The 20673-nt window shown below is 36.8% G+C and overlaps 2 protein-coding genes across 4 annotated transcripts in view; both read left to right on the top strand.

Moving 5' to 3' along the window:
• Window positions 1-20673, top strand: part of LOC121739020 (EF-hand calcium-binding domain-containing protein 1-like) — a 41868-nt gene that overhangs the window by 9717 nt on the left and 11478 nt on the right. The window lies entirely within an intron of this gene.
• Window positions 1041-2863, top strand: LOC121739018. The gene is made up of 2 exons (XM_042131322.1): window positions 1041-1159; window positions 1404-2863. Exon 2 carries the CDS (start codon window positions 1600-1602, stop codon window positions 2701-2703), a length of 1104 nt encoding a protein of 367 aa, XP_041987256.1. The 5' UTR covers window positions 1041-1159; window positions 1404-1599; the 3' UTR covers window positions 2704-2863.

The raw sequence follows: 20673 nt of genomic DNA, 5'->3' as shown, positions 1-20673 counted from the left end.
TCATGTAGCACGAGTAGATTTTGTACCAAGTTAATTAATTTAAGGCAGTGTTTTTCAAACTTTTTTACGATACCCCCTGGTATGTTAAAGTATATTGCGACCCCCTGACCCTTTCATTTTTAATATCATGTACGTACGTATGTTTAGGTATACATAATATATTATGTCTTTTTGTTAAAATTCTCATTCTTGATACCTTTATAAATATTTTAATTGTTTTGTTAATGGAATAGTTTTTTCGATCCCCGGCAACTCCCTTACAGAAACTTATTTTTTTTTTTCGACAGTATCCAAAAATGCGAGTTTTTCATTTAAGTATGTAATATTTGTTGGTGCTTGCGACATCTATTTTCGAAATGCTGAAATATAAAAAAAACTGCAGTGACATCCAGTGTTGAGTAGCAGAATCAGTTGAATATCCGTAAGGTTTCCCTGTTTGAATTCAAAACACTTATTACAACCTTGAAAGCCTATTTGAGTATCCAATTTCTGAAAAATCACAGATGGCGTTACTTATAACTCTAAATAATTACACGGTAGAGTATAATTATTTTACTAGTATTTTCCACAATATTTAATATATTGTGGAAAATACTTATTTTATTTTCTAATGTGCTATAAAAATATATTATTGATATTTATATTATTTTCACAAATTGGCAACACTGAGTATTCAACAAGTGGTCCGCGCCGCCCGGGGCCCAGCCTCTATTGATTTGTCCTGATGCAACCATGAAAGCCTATTGGCTATTTGAGTATCCGATTACTCACAGATGGCGTTACTTATAACCTTAAATAGGTAATTACACGGTAGGCTATAATTATATTACTAGTATTTTCGACAATAATTAATAAAAACCTAATTCATAAATTTTTAATATATTTTGCAAAATATGAATTGCAAGTTGTAAATTTTCACGAATTGGCAACACTGAGTATTGAACAGGTGGTTCGGGCAGCCCGGGGCTCTATTGATTTGTCTTAACGCACCGCGCATGTGGCTCTAAGGATTTTCCACCGCATCACAAAGCCGAGAGTGTCGCTAGGGATACGTTGTGTCTATTGTGGTCAAACAAAGTGCAAATTCTCAAAATTAATAATTATTGGCTTTTGCAAAAAAGTGGTGCCGTTTTACCGGCTTAAAATTCGCGCTTTTTGGGTATAATAATAATTATCTTGTTTGTGTTTATTAATACTTGTACATTTTTTTTCCATACGGTCGACACGTAGCTTAATGAAATTAAAAATTAAATTTTTTGAAGCGTGTTGCTGTTAAATTTAAGTGTAAAAAAAATCAAAAATATTGGCGAAGTTAAAAAAATATATATACTTACTTACATTCGGCCTAAATTACGTTTTTAAAATTAAGTGTTAAGTACATATATTTTTTTCTTTTGTTGCAGTAATTTTATTTTAATAAGCACACAAAATTGTTCAAAATAGAAGCGTAAATATCTTAATATTTGTAATAAAATCGATATCGGATATAAAAAAGTTTCCAGTCAACATTGCACAAGCGCATCCATATAATCAATACAGCCTCAGTTTATCCCGGCCATCCATAAGGACATCTGTGTAGATTTGTATCTGCAAACAATTATGGCGTCAAACTCTACAAAATTTGTGAAACTCTGTGAACTCTGCTTCACCAGCATTGATGATCAATTCTTCACAAAGTGCAAAAACCCTCACTGCACCACCCCTTACTTCCACGATGGCTGCATACGAATGCCATTGTCACTTGAAAAGAATACAAACTGGACTTGCCCTAGGTGCATATTTCAAATAGAAACTGGACATGTCGCACATGTTGAAATTCCTATTGAGGGGCCAGAAAGGTCTTATGAAGTAAGTTATGAAAGATCTACGATTGAGCCAGACGTTGCTGAAAACTTTCCAGCGATAGTGCAAGCCGAAAATGGCGATGATAGTGAAGCAGGCTCAAAGCCTCTGTCGCATTTTAATGAACTTACGGATGAAATATGTGCACTTCGTGTGCAACTCGCTGGACTGCACGAGCGTTTCGAATGTTTGGATACTAATTTGACCTACACGATCACTAATCTGGATGAAGTATTTGATCCTGTAGCGCCTCCAGAAATTCACGCGAGGCAAATGGAATCTTATCAAGTGCAAATTATTTCCCTCAAAAATCAAATGGCGCTGTTCAAAGAAAGTCTCAAAAATCAAATTGAGCTAGTGGGAATTCCAGAGAGAGAAGATGAGGATCTGTTTGCCATAGTGGGGCTAGCTGCCCAAAAAATCGGGGTACGATTCTATGAAAACGACCTCGACTGGGCAGCTCGAATGGGTCCCCGGATTCTGTCAGAGTCCGTAAACAATCTGTGCCGCCCGTTGGTGGTACGATTTGTGCAGAAATTCAAGCGCGATCAATTCCTGCGCGCAGCGAAGGTCACACGCAGTCTGATGACCAGCGATTTGAACGTCGACTGTGCTCCACGTCGCGTGTACATCAACGAGCGCTTGAGTCGCGAGGTTCGTTGCTTGTTCCACGAGGCTCGGTTTCGCGCTAAGCAGAACGGGTTCAAGTTCTGCTGGATTCACAACAACAGCGTCTTCGTGCGCAAGAGCGAGGGACATCCCGCCGTACGCCTCCTCTGCCAGAACGACCTCAACACCAAGCTCGGGGATGACCTCACTCCCGAGCGTGATACCACCGGCAATGAGCCCGGAACAGCCTAAATCCTAAATATTGTCCACACAATATACTGATCTCAACATATTATTTAATCAACTATAACCTATAAAGTTATCTTGAGAGCTTTCCAAACTTTTTAGGAGTTTACTTGTTTTATTCTACTTACTGTGGTTATTTACAATTTATATTTTTATAGTATTTACTTGGGAGAAATATATTTTATTCTATATTTTTCGAATTTACTAAAATATATAAAAAAATCTTCGTATCTCTCTGTCTATGATAAGTAAAATAAATTCTTTAATTTTTTTTGTCTAGAAAGATTTTTAAGATGTCTATTATCTTCAGAATGGACTGATAAAAATATCAAGACTAAAGATGTTTTAAAAACATTTAAAATATGAGAATGAGTTTATTATGAATTAAGGTAAGAAAGGGTATAAGGCCTCGGTCTATAAAATTTTAAAAACGGGTGCCTTGGTTCGAAACAAAAGAAAATAAAAGGGTAAAAATATTATATTTAGGTAATTTCTAATTGGCAAACATCAAAACTTACTAACACTATGAACAAAACTTAGTACTAAGGAACTGTACTTAATAATTTGTTAAAATTTTAACCCTAAATATCAAATGTCATAACATTTATTTCGCAACAACTTTTTATAATTTATATTTTTCTCTTCGTTCTATTGTTATCATTTTCATAACTCTACCTTTTTATTAAAATTTTATAATTTTCAGCTGTGCGATTCAAAATATCTGCTAAATATAACAATAATGTTATGAAAACTTGAAAAATGTCTATTTATTGTGTAAGAACTTGATGTGAAATAATCATAGTTGTCTGAATAATTATTGATGTCAAAATGTATCAGCTTACAATTTTTTTGCGACTGTTATATCATAATATTACAGGTAATATGCGTTGTTGTCTACTGTACTCGATTTCGATGATGAATTATATTATAACAATGAAGCCTCTGCCTTGAATTTTGCAGCAAGAAACCTGTGCGCTTGCGCATACTTCTTTCTCGCTCTTACTGTCGCAAATTATTCTAGGCATGGGCTAATATGATATTATTGGTGTATCGATGTATAACGTTAACGTAGTTTCTTCTAATAAAAATGTTGATTCAATGGATTTAAATATAACAGTATTAATGTTGAAAGTATTAATGTTGATGAATATGATGATGATGTTAAATATAGCCGTTAAATATAAGTGTAATTTTTTGTGTTACTTTATTAATTCTTTAAATATGAATCTGCGATTGTCAAACTGCATAGCAATTTCATGTTTGCCGTTTCATGAATAAGGTTGTATTTCAGTATAATTACGAAACTACGATAAATATTCGCTCGTTGCGAAATCTAAATGTGACTTTAATGGAAATAAATATTGGATGTATGTGATTGGTGTTTTATTTACCTTTGTTTTACCTTATGCTAATATTTTAATACCTTACATTTTTGTATGCTTTAAATACCTTTTTGTTTTACCTTTAATATTATGATGTATGCTATTATATTACATTTCCAACTTTTGAAAAAAACCTTGTTCTCTGGCTTCATACTAATATGAACAAAACTTTATAAGAAAATCGTTTATAAGTTATAACTTTTAAATTGTCTGACTTATAATAGAAGTAAAGGAATTTATTAAAGACTATTTTTTTCTCGCGGCTTCGCTCGCGTTAAGAATAGTATTATTATATAAAATCTTTTATCCCCTATTTTAACCCCTTGGGGGTAGTATTGATCAAAATTTTTTCTTAGCGGATGCCTACGTCATAACATCTACCCGATCCGTCCAATGGTTTGGGCTGTGCGTTGAAAGATCACTATGTCAGTCAGTCAGTCAGTTATATATTTAGATAATAACTTCCTTTATCTTTTTAAGCGTAGGTAGTCCACAAGTTTAGCTATCAAATAAGGCCTTTTATGTTCTATACTCTATAGGATATTTGCATGGGTAGTATTGTTCAGAATAGTATAAAAACCCGAGGTAACTGAAATGGCCACCATTTACAGGCATGACGTTAACGGATCGGACACCGGTGTCGGGACACATCATATAGAAAACCCATGTAATTTGGTCGGTGAATGTCAAGTCGACCGATCATGTCTGACAATATTACGCTAATGTCGGAGCAGAGGGCGTTAATAGCTTTTTAAAATTATACACATTGCATACGTCATATCAGAATATTGACAGAAATGCACGAATGGGCCGGCTCGACCGGAGAAATACGGCGTGAAACAGCTTGCGCTGTGTTTCCGAGTGAGTGAGTTTACCGGAGGCCAATCCCCTTCCCTTTTCCCTTACCTACCCTCTCCTATTTCCTTCCCTATACTCCCCTATTCCCATCCCTACCCTCCCCTATTACCCTATTCCCTCTTAAAAGGCCGGCAACACCCCTGCAGCTCTTCTGATGCTGCGAGTGTCCATGGGCGATGGAAGTTGCTTTCCATCAGGTGACCCGTTTGCTCGTTTATCCTCTTATTTCATAAAAAAATTTGTCTTACGTTGAACAAAACTTTTTGTTTACTGTTTTACTGGTGGTGCCATAGCTGAAAACAATAACAGTAATATAGGATATACATATTATATGTATATCCTATATTTACTTGACGGAACCTGACCAAAATATAATGTAAATAAATGTCCGAAACCTTTATTCTGAATTTAGGTTAACGTAAAAGTGACCCCTAGTATGTAATTAACATAATAATAGTGGGGAAGGGACAGTTTAGAACCAACAAAAAAGGTTCGAATACAGCAAAAGTTGCGACTCATCTTTCATTTCCTAATACCTACTTTAAAAAACTAGATGGCGTTCAATTAATTGCTCACGTCAAATAAAATAGTACTTCATTATTATGATTATTATATTTAATCATACGCCAATATTTATTTTTGATTTTAAAACAATATTATGCTTATATAATTTTTTTTTATGGTAATTAAAGGACCTCTCAAAAATAGAAACGTCGGTGAAAGGATCACTCTGATAGCTTAACATTTCTCCAAGATATTGTGGCAATTAAAAAATCATATAAATAATAGACCTTCCTAAAAAGCTCTTTACAAAAATGACAACGAGCTATGACGTCACACCTGGCTAGGCTGAACCGCTTGAAGCATAAAAAAATCTGCTAATCTTTGACCTTAGATACATCTAGGCTATAATTATATTACTTATATTAATTAAAGATATATACTTTATCACTTTTAAAAATACTTGAGATCGCCCAATGGTCGAAATTCGACCTTAGTTTCAACGACATTAGGACTACTACATATGTTTTGTAAAAAAAATATTGACTTTATCATGTTTTTTCAACTCTTGCCTCTGGGACTCAGCTGATCTCAGACTGGCCGTGTAAATATTGTCTAATAGTATCTAAGATTCAATAAAAAAACTATAATCCATTTTCAATTTGTCACCTTGTTGTCAACAGACTTCAACCATAAATAAAAGAGTATAAATCGTATGTATAGGCTTGTCACTAAAAAATCTGTCATTTTTCCTAGTGTGTGTGTTGTAGTGTGTGTAATGTTTTATTAAAAAAATGTATGATAAAAGCATAATTTCAAAATAATATTAGCTCGATGCATTCCTTCAGAATATAAACTATAACTGTGCAAAATTTCATTCACCTACGTTTCCCCATTTTTCGTCAAAAGGGTTACAAAGTTTTTGGCTGACGTATTAATATATAGATATACTTACGTCTGGCATCATAGAATACATTCTCATACAAGAGATGGCAGTATCTAACAAAGGATCGGAACCTTCTAGTAAACATTAACAGTTAGAATGTTTACTAAAAGGTTCCGATCCTAGGTAATTTCCAGGTACTTAATAATATGTGTTACTTTAAAAAAAAAAAACTAGATGGCGGTACCATGTTATGCTTAGCTAACGGCCGTTCCCAATATTTGATCTATCTCTGGTGTTGCCCTACTGGAGATAGGAATAGCTCACATTAGACATTAGAGACATATTAATATATTTTATGTCAATTCAAAGTTAGCTGCGATCGGTTGTATGTGAATATTGGGAGAGATAGATTGAATATTGGGAACGGCCGTAAAAGTAGCTAGGAGAAGCCCAGAGTGCTGTGTAGTTACTGGGGCGCCGACCGCCGTAGATACCTAGTAAGCTGTAGATTATGTCAAATGGAGAAAAAATAGTGTTTTTTTACATTTTTAGCTATAGGTTAAGGAGCAAGAGCAATTTTAAGATTATGAAAAAGAAAATAATTAAAAAATTGAAATAAACCAGAAATTGCTGCCCCCCCCCCCCCCCCTGAATCATGTTGACGTCCCTACTAAGTATATTATCATCTAGTACTTTTATCTATAACAAAACGAATTTTACCACTTGTTTGCCAATACAATATTTTAACAACAAATTATCTTATATATAATTGAAATCTCGGAATCGGCTCCAACGATTTTCATGAAATTTAGTATATAGGGGGTTTCGGGGGCGATAAATCGATCTAGCTAGAAATTATTTTTAGAAAATGCCATTTTCATCGAATACCGAGCAAAGCTCGGTCAAATAGCTAGTAATTTTTTTATTCTTTATAAACACCTAGCTTATAAAAATCTGATTTGCCCCCCCCTGGCCCAGAACCTGGGTACGCCCATGACGTCAGCAATATCAAACGCATACAGTACTCCCAAATTAATGATGCGCAGGCAAATCTTTGCTAATTGTCGTCATAACGAAAACACCCGAATCTATGAAAATTGAACTTATATTTTGCACCTTGTTCGAAGGAAATAGAAGTAAATGTCGTATAGCAGGTGGCTGTCCGCTGTCGCCGGTCCGTCAATAATTTAATAACTCACCGGAAAGCCATCGCGGCGTTACAATGGTAACGTCCAAGCAACGTCGGACGCCTCTACGTCGCTGCAAAGCGCTGTTTTTCTTAAAGTTAAGTTTAAAACAGCGCTTGCAGCGACGTCTACCGATGCTCGGGATTCAGGAAATACGATCGTTGCCGAAAATTTTTGTCCGATTGGTTTGGGAACACTGTACAATATAAGGCTACGGAATTTCGGCAAAGCATCGGCAATTTAAAAAATATTTCAAGCGGAATCAAGCCGAACTTCCTCCGCGGAAATTCGGCATAGTGTGTTTAGACACTAACTCCAGCTAACTCGCAGCAAATAATAATATGATTATTGTTGACTCCAGCTAATAATAATATGACTATTTTTTTTAATTATTAAAAATCCTTTTTGTGTTTTTATGTTTAAAACAGCTTTATCTAAAAATTTGACTTAAAGATGAGGTTTCTATATAGTTAAGGTATATTTCAGTAATAATTGTATAATTATTTTCGATATTAAGTATTTGTTATTTCCTATCTGTCTGTGTTTCTTGACAGACAAAGACAATGTTTTTCGTGTATAAGCTTTTTCTCTTCAAATATCGTGTTTAGGCTTTTTACTTTTAACTGAGCTCTCAATTCTTGTATAAATTATATTCTATTGAAAGCATCAAGGTGAGAGAGTGCAGGTGTTTAAATTCTTGGGGGATTTAAGTCTTTGATACTAAGAGTAAAAGCTTTCAAGACACTTTGCAGTAAAAACTAGTGCTTTGAAAATTTTGAAGTCAAGTAAGCTACACTATAAAAACCTAAGTCAACCTAACAGTAAATAAACTAACGTTTCGATTATATAATACTAGATGTCCCGCGCGGTTTCGCCCGCGTAAATTAGGAATTTTACGGAAACCGTACTTTCCCATAAAAAATAGCTCTTATGTCCCTACTCCCTTCACTTGGTTTACTCTATATCTGTACCAAATATTGCCATAAAAATTGCTCCTGTAGTTGGTGATTTTTTATATTTCCTCCGTTTTTCCCACATTTTCCTGAGTTTCTTCGGTCGTATTAGTCTTAGGCTATAGTCTTACTCGATAAATGAGCTATCTAACACTGAAATAAGTTTTTAAATCGCACCTGTAGTTCCTGAGATTAACGCGTTCAAGCAAACGTACTCTTCAGGCTTATAATATTAGGTAGGTATAGATTTGAGAGAGGCCATGTCCAGCAGTGGACGATTTTTATCTGCTATGATGATGATGATAATGATAGGTTTTTTTAATTATCATAATAAAACTCGCTGCCATTGCTGCCTGACTTTAATTTTTGCTAACAAAATCTTTGTATACTGACAAAATGATTTATTAGCTGTTATTTCTTGCAAACCAAATTTTTAAATGGCATACCTACGCAATTAATTACTTCTCTAATGATATCTATGGACGGCTCACAAGTCACACCACGTCAGTCTGGTCCCGTGCTAAGTACCTACCTGAAGGGCAGGTACCAGACAACGGAAAATGTTTATAGGGTACAGACACCAAAACAACATTTCTTACAATTTTTGTTCTGTATGTCTGTCTATCTGTTTGTTTGTTCCGGCTTATCTCTGAAATGGCTGGAGCGATTTTAACGGGACTTTTTGAGGCACATAGCTGATGTAGTAAGGAATAACTTAGGCTACTTTTTAACCGACTTCCGAAAAGGAGGAGGATATTAAATGTATCTTTTTTATCTTTGTTATCTCAGTTTGCTAACGCGGACGAAGTCGCGGGTAACAGCTAGTCTTATTATACAATTAATCAAGTGTTACGTTACATAGCACGAAAACCTGCCAAGTTAAAATTTCAGTGGCCTGCCAAGTTCAAATTTCAGTGGTTTGGGCGTGAAGAGGTAACAGACGGACACACAGACTGACACACTTTAGCATTTATAATATTAGGGAGCATACCCATACTACGTGACCCATTTAGGGGGGGGTGGGGCCTCCAAAATACTACGCTCGGTCACGAGAGGGGGGGAGGGGGTCTAGAGTTTTGTCACGTAGTCACTTTCGCCGAGAGAAACGTCATCCAATTTTTTTTCCTCGCCATTTAATACTTGACACTGGCATTTATTATGGTTATTTATAGCCAACAGCCATTAAAAAAACAATCACTGTCGTCACTTGTCAGGCATTTTGATGTGTGGTGAAGCTGTCAAGCTTGGTGATCATTTACTATATTTGGTGTTCGATTACAATTTGAATTACAGTCGTGACTAAAATAGTTAGTATGTGCCATCGAGGAAATTGATTCCTAGGTAGATGACAGACCAACGACATGTAGTCGGATCATGTCAATTCAATGTTAATTGTGATCTGTCAGTTGGGTTTACCTTTAAACGCGACCAAACCCAGCCCGCCATCTGCCTAGAAGTTAATTTCTCTCATTGTTCTATTGTAATTTTAGACTATTATTATATATATTATATACTTTAGGGTGTGTATGTGTTCCTTACATAAAGTTCACTGTGATAGTAGGAGCGCTGAAAGACCAAATTTTTTATTCACTTTTGTATGGAGAAACTCGTTACACTGGGGGGCTTGCCCATACATTTAGCGCTGCTATTTGCACTATATAAGGAATACGTACACATCCTAAAGTATTATCACTTAGTTTTGGTACACCTTGTATAGTATATCTTAATAAATATTAGTGTCAAGATTTTCTTTTTGGCAAACTATTGGGTATTAATGTATTATAACGCCTCCGTGGTCCAGTGGTTCAGAGCTCGGCTCTTGACTCGGAGGTCGTGGGTTCGATTCCCGCGTTGGAAACATGTTATTTCCAAGTTTGGTTAGGATAATGCAGGCTGATCACCTGATTGTCTGACAAGTAAGATGATCCATGCGTCGGATGGGCATGTAAAAAGTCGGTCCTGCGCCTGATCTCTCGCCAGTCGTGTCGGTCTGCCGTCCCACTGGGTTATGAGAGTAAAGGAATAGAGAGTGCTCTTGTGTACTGCGCACACACTTGGGCACTATAAAATTACTCCTGCGTAGCTGGCCTGGTTTCAACGAAACCGGCCACCGTCACCGAAACCGGTGTGGGAGCTATTATTATTAATGTATTTTTGGTGATCGTTATTATTATTCTCATATATAATCAAAGTCAAAAATCTTAAAAAGTAGGTCACGTAGTATGGGTATGCTCCCTTAGTATGGATATTGGATATGAATATACTGTCAGAAAATTTTGCTTTTTGTGAATCTCTACTTCTTAATAAGTACATAACTTTTAGGACTTTTTTTAGGACTAAGTAATGTTTCTGCATTTGTTTTATACTTCTTAAAGTTATGTTACAGGACAATGATAATGACATGGATTACTAACTGTAACTTTAACCATAACTTTAACTACAACGCAAAATGTGAAATCTTTGGTTAAAGTAAAAAATGGACGCCTTATTAAACCATTACCAGAGAGCTCGACAAGGCTTTAAATGAACGTGGCGAAAAAACGCTGAACTAACGCTGTCATCATACATAATCGCCATTTTTGACAGTACTCCTTTACCAGCAGCACCCCCGCCCACATTCTGTGGTCAAAGTTAAGATTAAAGTTAAGTTAGCTTTAACTATAACCATAACTTTGACCATAACTGCAACTATAACCACGCCACTGGTGCAACCCACTCTTAGTCTTGTCTTAATTTTTGTTTATTAAAAATGTAGTTTTGCTATTCATCAAAAGATGGCACTGCTAGACACGCTTCATAGCTTCATAGATAATATCGAATACGAGTACTGTCGATAAAACGAAACTTTGCAGATAATATAGACCTTCTCAAGTTGTCTTCAAGGCCACAAAGTTTTGACAGTTAATGCACTGATCGATCGTATGCAGTTTACGCAAACTAGGAAGTGCCATTTTGGGAATATGGCCAAGTTAGTTTGACAGCTGTTAACACTCCCGTCGGTATAAGTAATGATAGCAACTATTGCAGATATGTTACTAGTTAGTAGTTGCAGACTGCAGCTGACTAGATACAGAATGTGCTTCTAGATGATTATTAGTGATGCAACAGATCTCGGTTTCTGTTTCCGCAAGTGCGGAAGTTTCGCGCGATTTTCAACATCCGTTTCTGCTTCTGTTTCCGCAACTTTTATAACGGAGATTTAAACGAAAGTTTACAACCGACGACGGCCAAATTACTTTTTATAAAATATAACTTTCCACTACATGCCACTACTAAATTTTGAATATATATTCAGTAGCAGTGTAGCAAAGTTGTAATACTTATTGTTTTCTATAATAGATTTCTAATATATCTATTTCTAATCTAGATTTGGTGTATTTGATACTTAATAAAGAATTATATATTATGTACATTTGTTTTTTTTTTTTTCATATTATTTACACTTCCGTTGCATCCGTTTCCGTTTCTGCAAAAAAATACTTTTGACATATTCTGTTTCCGTTTCTGGTTCCGCTGAGGTACTTCCGTTGCATCACTTATGATTATTAGAACGAAGTTCCTTATCGTGCGTTGTGAAAGGGGGCTAGATGGAAAAAGTTGTAACGACATGACCCAAGTGTCGGTATATTACAACTTGCTATAGTTGTAAGCCATGCGGTAGCGTGTTTTGACGCAGTTTCATTGGTCCTTGACTCGTTCGATATACAGCATACGGGGAGCCGAGATAATAACTAATGAAAGTTACAACTTACAAGTCTACCTAAATACATATTTTTCATTATTCAATTTCGATTCGCAACTGCTTGTTAATTGCAAAAGAAAGACATGCGGGCCCGGTAGCATGCGTTCCAGAAATCTCCCACACCCCGCATGCGGGCCCTATATTGACGAATGAAAACGGTTCCCCAATGCGAGCCCTGTGGCATGCCCCATCGACCAGTGAAATTGCACCATTTCTCTCTGTCTTTTTCCTTTTTTTATAACTTCATTCCATCCGGATGTCCCTTGACACCTCTCAAGTTTTATTATTCTGCTTTGAGGGTGATCATTATTTACGTGGAAAGGGTGAGTATGGTGGAATCTACACCATTCAAATATTTTCCTTGTCGCTCCTCATGGTTACGGCAATATAATTATATTTTTTGCTGAAGAAGAAGTATAGTATCCAGAATATTTCAGCAATAAAGTTGTGGGAACCACCAGTAAATAATTACTGACATTGTACACAAGTCGTCAGTCGGTCTCCTTATTTCGTAGTCGGTGATCGCACATTTATCAGCATTTCGAGTACGATGCGGTGCGTTCGAAGCGTACGGCTCGTACGGTGTTGACAAAGCTTTAGTTTATAAAAAATAAACGAATATATCAACGTCAGCACGGTATTCAATATAATATAATGTTATGTTAATAATATAATGTTAATATTATTTCTCGTAGCAAAGTTTTCATTACGTGTTTAACAAACTTAACATAATAATTTCAGACACAGACGGAAACATTCGGAAATTGGCTAACGAAATGAGTTAAGTTTCTTTTACGTATATGAGTTAACTTTTGTGAAGCCCCTTTGAGATTTTGCAGGTTATTGTTGTTTATTACCTCTTATGTGACTAATAGTTTAAGGAATGTTTTTACTGTTTTTCTGTTAAGGTACCGTTGTCCGTTCATCAACGCGGCAATCGATAAAATTCAAATATAGGTTATAGTGGTAGGTAAATACCTACTATAGGTTTTATTTTGTTCTACGCCACTACGAAACATCAGCAGCATGAGTCGCCAGACCAATGTCGATTGTCGGTAGAATATGAAAATCTATACTAATAATATTATAAATGCGAAAGTATCTCTGTCTGTCTGTTTGTCTGTCTCGCTTTCACGCCAAAACTACCGAACCGATTGTTATGAAATTTTGTATACAGATAGTCTCAAGCCTGAGAAAGGATATAGGCTACTTTTTTACTGGAAAAAAGGGGATGAAAATGCGTAAATTTGTGCAAATTAAGTTAGTTCCAAAAAATCATAATAGATGGCGCCGTGCTTCTCCTACATCGCTCTGACGCTTGCTCAAAAGTCTTTCTATAAAAGGTGGTATCATCATACATTCAAGTTTCGATTTTTTTCGATTGTTATTTCTTTTCTACGTTAATAACTCAGTAAGTACTTTATTTATGCAGTGACGTAACCTTAAACCTATCAATGATAAATAGTTTGTGGGGAAAATTGTGTAATTGGGGGGCTAAACAAGCTTTAAAATTTGGCATAAAATATAAAGTTTAATTTAAATAAAAAATGTTGACATCGCGCGCTATAAACTGAAGTCCACGCGGATGAAGTCGCGGGCAACAGCTAGTAGCTTAAAATTGTACCACTAAGAGAGCTACTGTAGATTTTAATGGAAAATATATTTCTATTTGTTTCTATTGGGTTTTAATACATTTTTTTTTAAATAAATAAGGGGGCAAACGAGCAAACGGGACACCTGATGGTAAGCAACTACCGTCGCCCATGGACACTCGCAACATCAGAAGAGCTGCAGGTGCGTTGCCGGCCTTTTAAGATAGAATTTAAGTTTGCAGGTCGTATCGGTCCGGAAATACTGCTGGTGATAATTCATTCCAGAGTTTTGAAAATCAGCGTTGCGGATCCGTTCGCAACATTGCTGAATGGGAACCAATTTGGTATTACATAGGATAGTATTAGTAGTTAAGAATTATTTTTGTAAGATGCTAAATACCAAATAAATTTATTTTTCTTTTCTTTCTTTCTAGTTTTACAGTGCGAAATGGAGCAAAAACAACGAATGTGTATTGTGTAAAATTTATGAAAATCGTGTTTTCCCATTCGGCGCGCAGGGCATTTAGTGTACTGTCGGCCAACTGGTGTCCCCCATGGCGTTTAACGTGTTAAGAAACATTGTAGTGAGCATTCGATCTATTCTCTGTACTGATAGATTGAATAGCACCGTAATAGAATGACTGGTATTGATGATTCCTAGGACTACAGGTGTGCTTTAAAGCAAATTGTTAGTGCAACTCAGATCGCTCTCCGCAAATATTTTTTTATGTTTTAAGGAATCTTGTTATTTTTTAAACAATTACAATATACGGTGGCGTTTTATAAAATAAGGGGCAAACGCGCAAACGGGTCACCTGATGGAAAGCAACTACCGTCGCCCATGGACACTCGCAACATTGGAAGAGCTGCAGGTGCGTTGCCGACCTTTTAAGAGGGAATAGGTTCTCTTCTTGAAGGTTTCCTGCAGGTCGTATTGGTCCGTTGTGCACTTTTTTTTGGGATGGGTGAAAATTTTTGAACTAGGACACTGATTAAAAAAAAATCATAAAACAAGAGGAAACTCCGACGCGGGGTGTAGGAGACATAGGGCCTGTCTCATCACTTCCTGATAAGTGCCGAATAGGATATCCACCACTTAACTTGAAAGATGAAGTATGGAAAATCTGTCAAAAATGTTGTGAATAGCCTATTCGCCACTTTATCAGAAAGTGGCGAAACGGGCCCATAAAGTTATATCCCCAGTTCTTTGATGGTAAAATTAATATAAACTTAATAATTATGGGGCCTCCCATACAAGAAACATAATTTTTTGGTTATTTTTCTCTATAATAATGGTACGGAACCCTTCGTGCGCGAGCCTAACTCGCACTTATCCGATTTTTATCTGTTCCAAATAAGTGCCTCGACTAAGCTGGGACACAATTTTTGTTCGGAGGGTTTACCCAGAATAGGAGCGCGCGGTACATTGTTTGCGGCACTGTGACACGGTGGGGCACCGTACCGTGTTAACGTGGCGGTGCAGTACCGTTGCACGGCAACCGGCGCCGCGCCGTAGACATTTGTAGACTCGCCCATAGGCTATAGGTTTCATTTTCTACCGACATTGCAACCCATGCCGGCGTTTCTTTTTAGTGGCGTAGAGAAAAAATATGTTTGAACAAAGCCCGAGTTACAAAATTATTGCAAAATTACAACGAAAAGTGTTATTGATTTTATACATAGAGAGAAAGATTCAACGATAAGTTGTCTAATAACCTGTTTATGTAGGATTGGACTTATGTCATTGTCTAAAAGTTTCTTATCTTAATGGGGTCGTGGCCTAGTTACGATATCAAACGCGGGTAAAACGGCAGTATAGGTGTGAGTTCCTGAATATAATCCAGTAATAGCTGGCATGTGGCCATGTGTTCATGACGGCTTGAATCCGACGACATTGTTCTGGTGTGCAACTAGTGAGACAAGTGTAGGGCAAGTTTCGAAGTAAAATATATATTATTAATACTAGATGACGTCCGCACTCCGTTGCGTTAAATTTGTTTATCGTGATTCGTGTGGGAACCGTACAATTTTCCGGGATAAAAAGGATCGTATGTCCTTTCCCGGGACATAAAGTATCTCCACGCCAAATTTTAGCATAATTGGTTCAGCGGTTGGGGCGCTCTATGCTCATGATATTGTCATAATTTCTATAAATAATAGTAACTCCCACACCACTTTCACTGACGGTGGCCGGTTTCATTGAAACCAAGCCAGTTACGCAGGAGAATATTTTATCCCAGTGGAACGGAAGACCGACATGACTGGCGAGATATCAGGCGCAGGACCGACTTTTTACATGCCCATCCGATGCATGGATCATCTTACCTGTCAGACAATCAGGTGATCAGCCTGCATTGTCCTAACCAAACTTGGAAATACCACGTTTCTAACGCGGGAATCGAACCCACGAACTCTGAGTCAAGAGCTACACTTTGAACCACTGGATCACAAAGGCGTTAAAATACAATGCAATAAATGTAAAAATATAATATACTCGTAGTACTTTGGGGACATGCGTGGTAGCCGCAAAGGAAGATCGTCCGGCCGAGCGAGATAGCATGCTCGGTCTGGCCAAAGCCCACTGGTACTGACGTCATTTCATATGTTGTATCTAGCCGTACACTGAAACTTCGATAGCGCGATGGAGGATTGTGAGGCTAACGAGTACTAATAGGTTACACTTGTCTCACCAGTAAAATATGGCGTCAGGTACATGACGTCATAAGCACTGGCCAGTATCCTGGACCCGTACCACCAAACCGTTTTGTGACTCAAACAATCGAACGAGAATGCTGCATCCTGCTCGAACAAACGTGAAACGACGTTGTTAGAGTAGGACGCGGTTCATTCTCGTTCTATTGTTTGAGTCTCAAAACGGTTTTGTGGTAACTGGTAAGCCTCCTGGGCGTAGCTGGGCATTAACTCGTTAATCCGTTAATCGTTAATAGACGAAGTTAACATTTTGAATAACGGATTAACTTTTAAGTTAACTTTTAAAAATATTAACGGACTCGTTAACTTCCGTTAATGAGCAGAAGTCCGTTAATCGTTAATCCAATGCCTACTAATTACCGCACGGTACCGCGGCACGGCGCGAAAACAGGTTCAGACAGTTAGTATGAAACGACAAGTGCCGGGCGGGCGGGCAGCGCGGCGCCGCGGCACGGCAGCAGCGAAACTAAAACAATATTAGTCTATACATTTTCAGGCGCATGCGAGTAAGAAGAGATTTGTTTCAATTATCATTTCATTACTCAGCGCCGGTGCTTATAAAGAGAGTAATTTGTTTATTACTATTATACGTTTATACGTGGGAGAGCCATGCTTTGGCACGAACGGGCTGGCTCGACCGGAGAAATACCACGTTCTCACAGAAAACCAGCGTGAAACAGCGCTTGCGCTGTGTTTCGCCGAGTGAATGAGTTTACTGGAGGCCTAATCCCCTACCCTAATCCTTTCCCTATTCCCTTCCCTTCTCTACCCTCCTCTATTAACCTATTCCCTCTTAAAAGGCCGGCAACGCACCTGCAGCTCTTCTGATGCTGCGAGTGTCCATGGGCGACGGAAGTTGCTATCCATCAGGTGACCCGTTTGCTCGTTTGCCCCCTTATTTCATAAAAAAAAATAAAAAAATTATAAATCATTTGCATGTTGATAAAGAAGAGTGCAGTATAATTTAGTTAGGTAGAATACAATAATTATAGAAGTATTTTGTTTTGTTCCTAACATGTTAACTTCCAAAACCTTAAACCAACAGGTTTTGTATGTAGACTAACGCAATGATATAAGTTACAACAAGGCCATATTACACATATTAACGGATTAACGATTAACGTTAACTTGCGTTAATTTGTCCGAAATTAACGCTTTAACGTTTAACGAAGCTAACATTTTTTTAACGGATTAACGATTAACGAAGTTAACTATTTGATTAACGGTGCCCAGCTATGCTCCTGGGTTATACTTCGGGAGTCGGGACTTATGTGTATTTTGTATAGTGTCACTGTTTCCATACTTATAAAGTTATACGGGTATAAAATTACGGGTATAAAATATATAGCCACTGAAAAAAATTTCGATTCTAATAATTTTTTCAGTGGCTATATTATATTGATCCTATGATCCTTCACGTGGTCTACTTCTTATCTGTGCCAAATAACATAAAAATTGCTCCAGTAGTTCGCGAGATAAGCCCTTGCAAGTAATTTCCTCCGTTTTTCCCACATTCTCCTATTAGTCTTAGCGTGATAAAATATAGCCTATAGCCTTCCGCAATAATTGAGGAAGGCTATTCTTTCTTTCTATATCTATCACTGAAAAATTCTTTCAGTTTTAGATATAACACTGAAATAATTTTTCAAATCCGACCAGTAGTTCCTGAGATTAGCGCGTTCAAGTTAGCTCTTTCAAATAATTTTCCCCGTTTTTTCCACATTTTCCTCTATTCCTTCGCTCCTATTAGTCTTAGCGTGATAAAATATAGCCTATAGCGTTCCTCGATAAATGGGCTATCTAACACTGAAAGAATAAGCAAAATCCGATGCGTAGTTTTAAAGATTAAAAGGGAACAAAGGGACATGAGGGGAAAAAAGCGACTTTGTTTTATAATTTTTGTCTATAAAATGTTGGCCCTCACTTGTCTATACTCTGCAGAAGAAGTAGTATTATTAAAAATACAATCTTTCATTGTTATGTCCCCTTAGGGGTGGAATTTATCAAAATCCTTTCGTAGGAGATGCCCACGTCATAGTAGCTTTATGCATGCAAAGTCTTAGCCCGATCGGCTTAAAATTTTGACAAAGACAAAGTTGCATACAAGTTTCATCCCCTATTTTATTCCCTTGGGGGTAGAATTGACCAAAATCCTTTCTAAGCGGATGTCTGTCTACGTCATAGCATCTACCTAAATTTCAGCTCGATCCGTCCAGTGATTTGGGCTGTGCGTTGATAGATCACTATGCAAGTCAGTCAGTCAGTCATTCAGTCAGTCAGTCACCTTTGAAGTATATACTTATATTTAAATATTATCAAAATGTGATCTATTTGAACAGATATTTCAGAAAGTAAGGTTGAAGAATTAGTAATAAAAGTAAAAGAAAGCAGAGTTCAAAGTCAAAAGTTTTATTATAATACAGAGTATTAACGTAATTTTGTTATTATTTTAACAGCCTAAGTTTAAAATTTAATTTATTAATTTGAAAGAGAGAAAATAAAGTATCAGAGTAATCTTGTGGTAGTTTCTATTTATGTTATTAATACAAAAACAATATTTAAATATTATCATAAGCAAGACAAAGCCACAACTCTCATTTTGTTGAAGTCAAGCTTTTATGTTTTAATTCCTATTGTGGGAGCATCGAAGCGCTTTTGCCACAATAGACCGAACGAACCCGTAGGCCGACTTCAAAAAAGCTGACAAATCGGCGCGGTGTACCACCTGGTACCGCTGCAAGTATACTATGAACGGCTTAGGAGAACATTAACATTGCCCGCGCCGGCCGATATAAAAAATGTTTTATTTCTGAATAGATTTCAATCAAATACTTTCAGAACGTTGCTACTACTGGTGTCTACCCGAACTGGTGTTCGGGAGATAGGCACTAACTTGGCGAGAAGAACCTGCGTAAGAAACTCACACGGGGCCACACTTTTTACTAAAAAAGTGTAAAAAAAATTAAAAATATAATTATGTAGTTTATAATGTTAATAATAATAATACAATAATATCTATGGACGCTTTACACCACGTCAGTCTGGCAAATCATATGCAACAGTTATAAATAAAACATTATTTAATACACTTGCAAATATATGGTACACTTCAGTTAGCTTTTCCTCACTTTCATAAATGACACAAAATCAAACACAACAACTGATTCTGAAATAACGGTAAAACCCTTGTTTTCCTGTTCTGAGGTATAACCAGTCAAATACTTAAAATGATCTTATTCCGAATAAGTACTCAGAGCCAGATATCTCTGACAGGAGGAGAGACAGGGCTAACGACAACGCTTCAACCAGAGAGAGCCAAAGAGAGAGAGAGACCCTTTCCATCAGATCCTCCTTATATAACTAATAACTATACAGCAACATCAAAACAACCCCACTGCCGCCACTCTGCCCCACCTATGACTACCATTGTTGAATGTTTTAACTAATCATTCACTTCAATAAAATAATATGGACGAAATACTTTATATTGGCCGGGACAGCTAGTGTTAGATATAAATATTTTGCCAACTAATTATTACTTTTTGACCCCGTACACCTGACCTGTAGTTCTGTACCCCTGAAAGTCGCCCGAAGTTCACGACTGGTTGGTGAGCCCTGATTTTAATCGATCGACATGAGTGGATAAAGTTGCTAAGTAACATTTAAAACATAACAGCAATTACTCATTTTTGCGCTTATAATTTGAACAAACCACGTAATTTACCTACTTCATCATCTAGCTAATATTATAATTATTATCTAGAGCTATAGATATAACCCACATTCAATTGATTTCAAATAATTTTCCCGGTCTAAAGCCTCCATTTTGACGACCTATGTGGCTCAGCTGTTGTGAGCTACCACTCGAGCCGGGGGTCGCAGGTTCGAATCCCGCCGACGGAACAAAAAGTTTTCAATGTTCCCGGGTCTGGATGTGTATTAAACATGTGTATGATATAATAAAAATCTTAAATATAATTATGTGTAGTATAAAGTATTAAATATATTTCCGTTGTCTGGTACGTCTAACACAAGTCCTTTAGGTACTTAGCACGGGGCCAGACTGATGTGGTGTGAAGCGTATATAGATATTATTTATTATTATTATTTGTTTATTATTTAATATGAAAAAATCGGCAGTTTTCAAATTTTTAGTTACCCAT

The sequence above is a fragment of the Aricia agestis genome, chromosome Z (genome assembly GCF_905147365.1).
Source record: "Aricia agestis chromosome Z, ilAriAges1.1, whole genome shotgun sequence".
NCBI lineage: Eukaryota > Metazoa > Arthropoda > Insecta > Lepidoptera > Lycaenidae > Aricia > Aricia agestis.
Note: the sequence above shows the minus strand (reverse complement) of the source record. Positions and strands in the feature narration are given on the sequence as shown.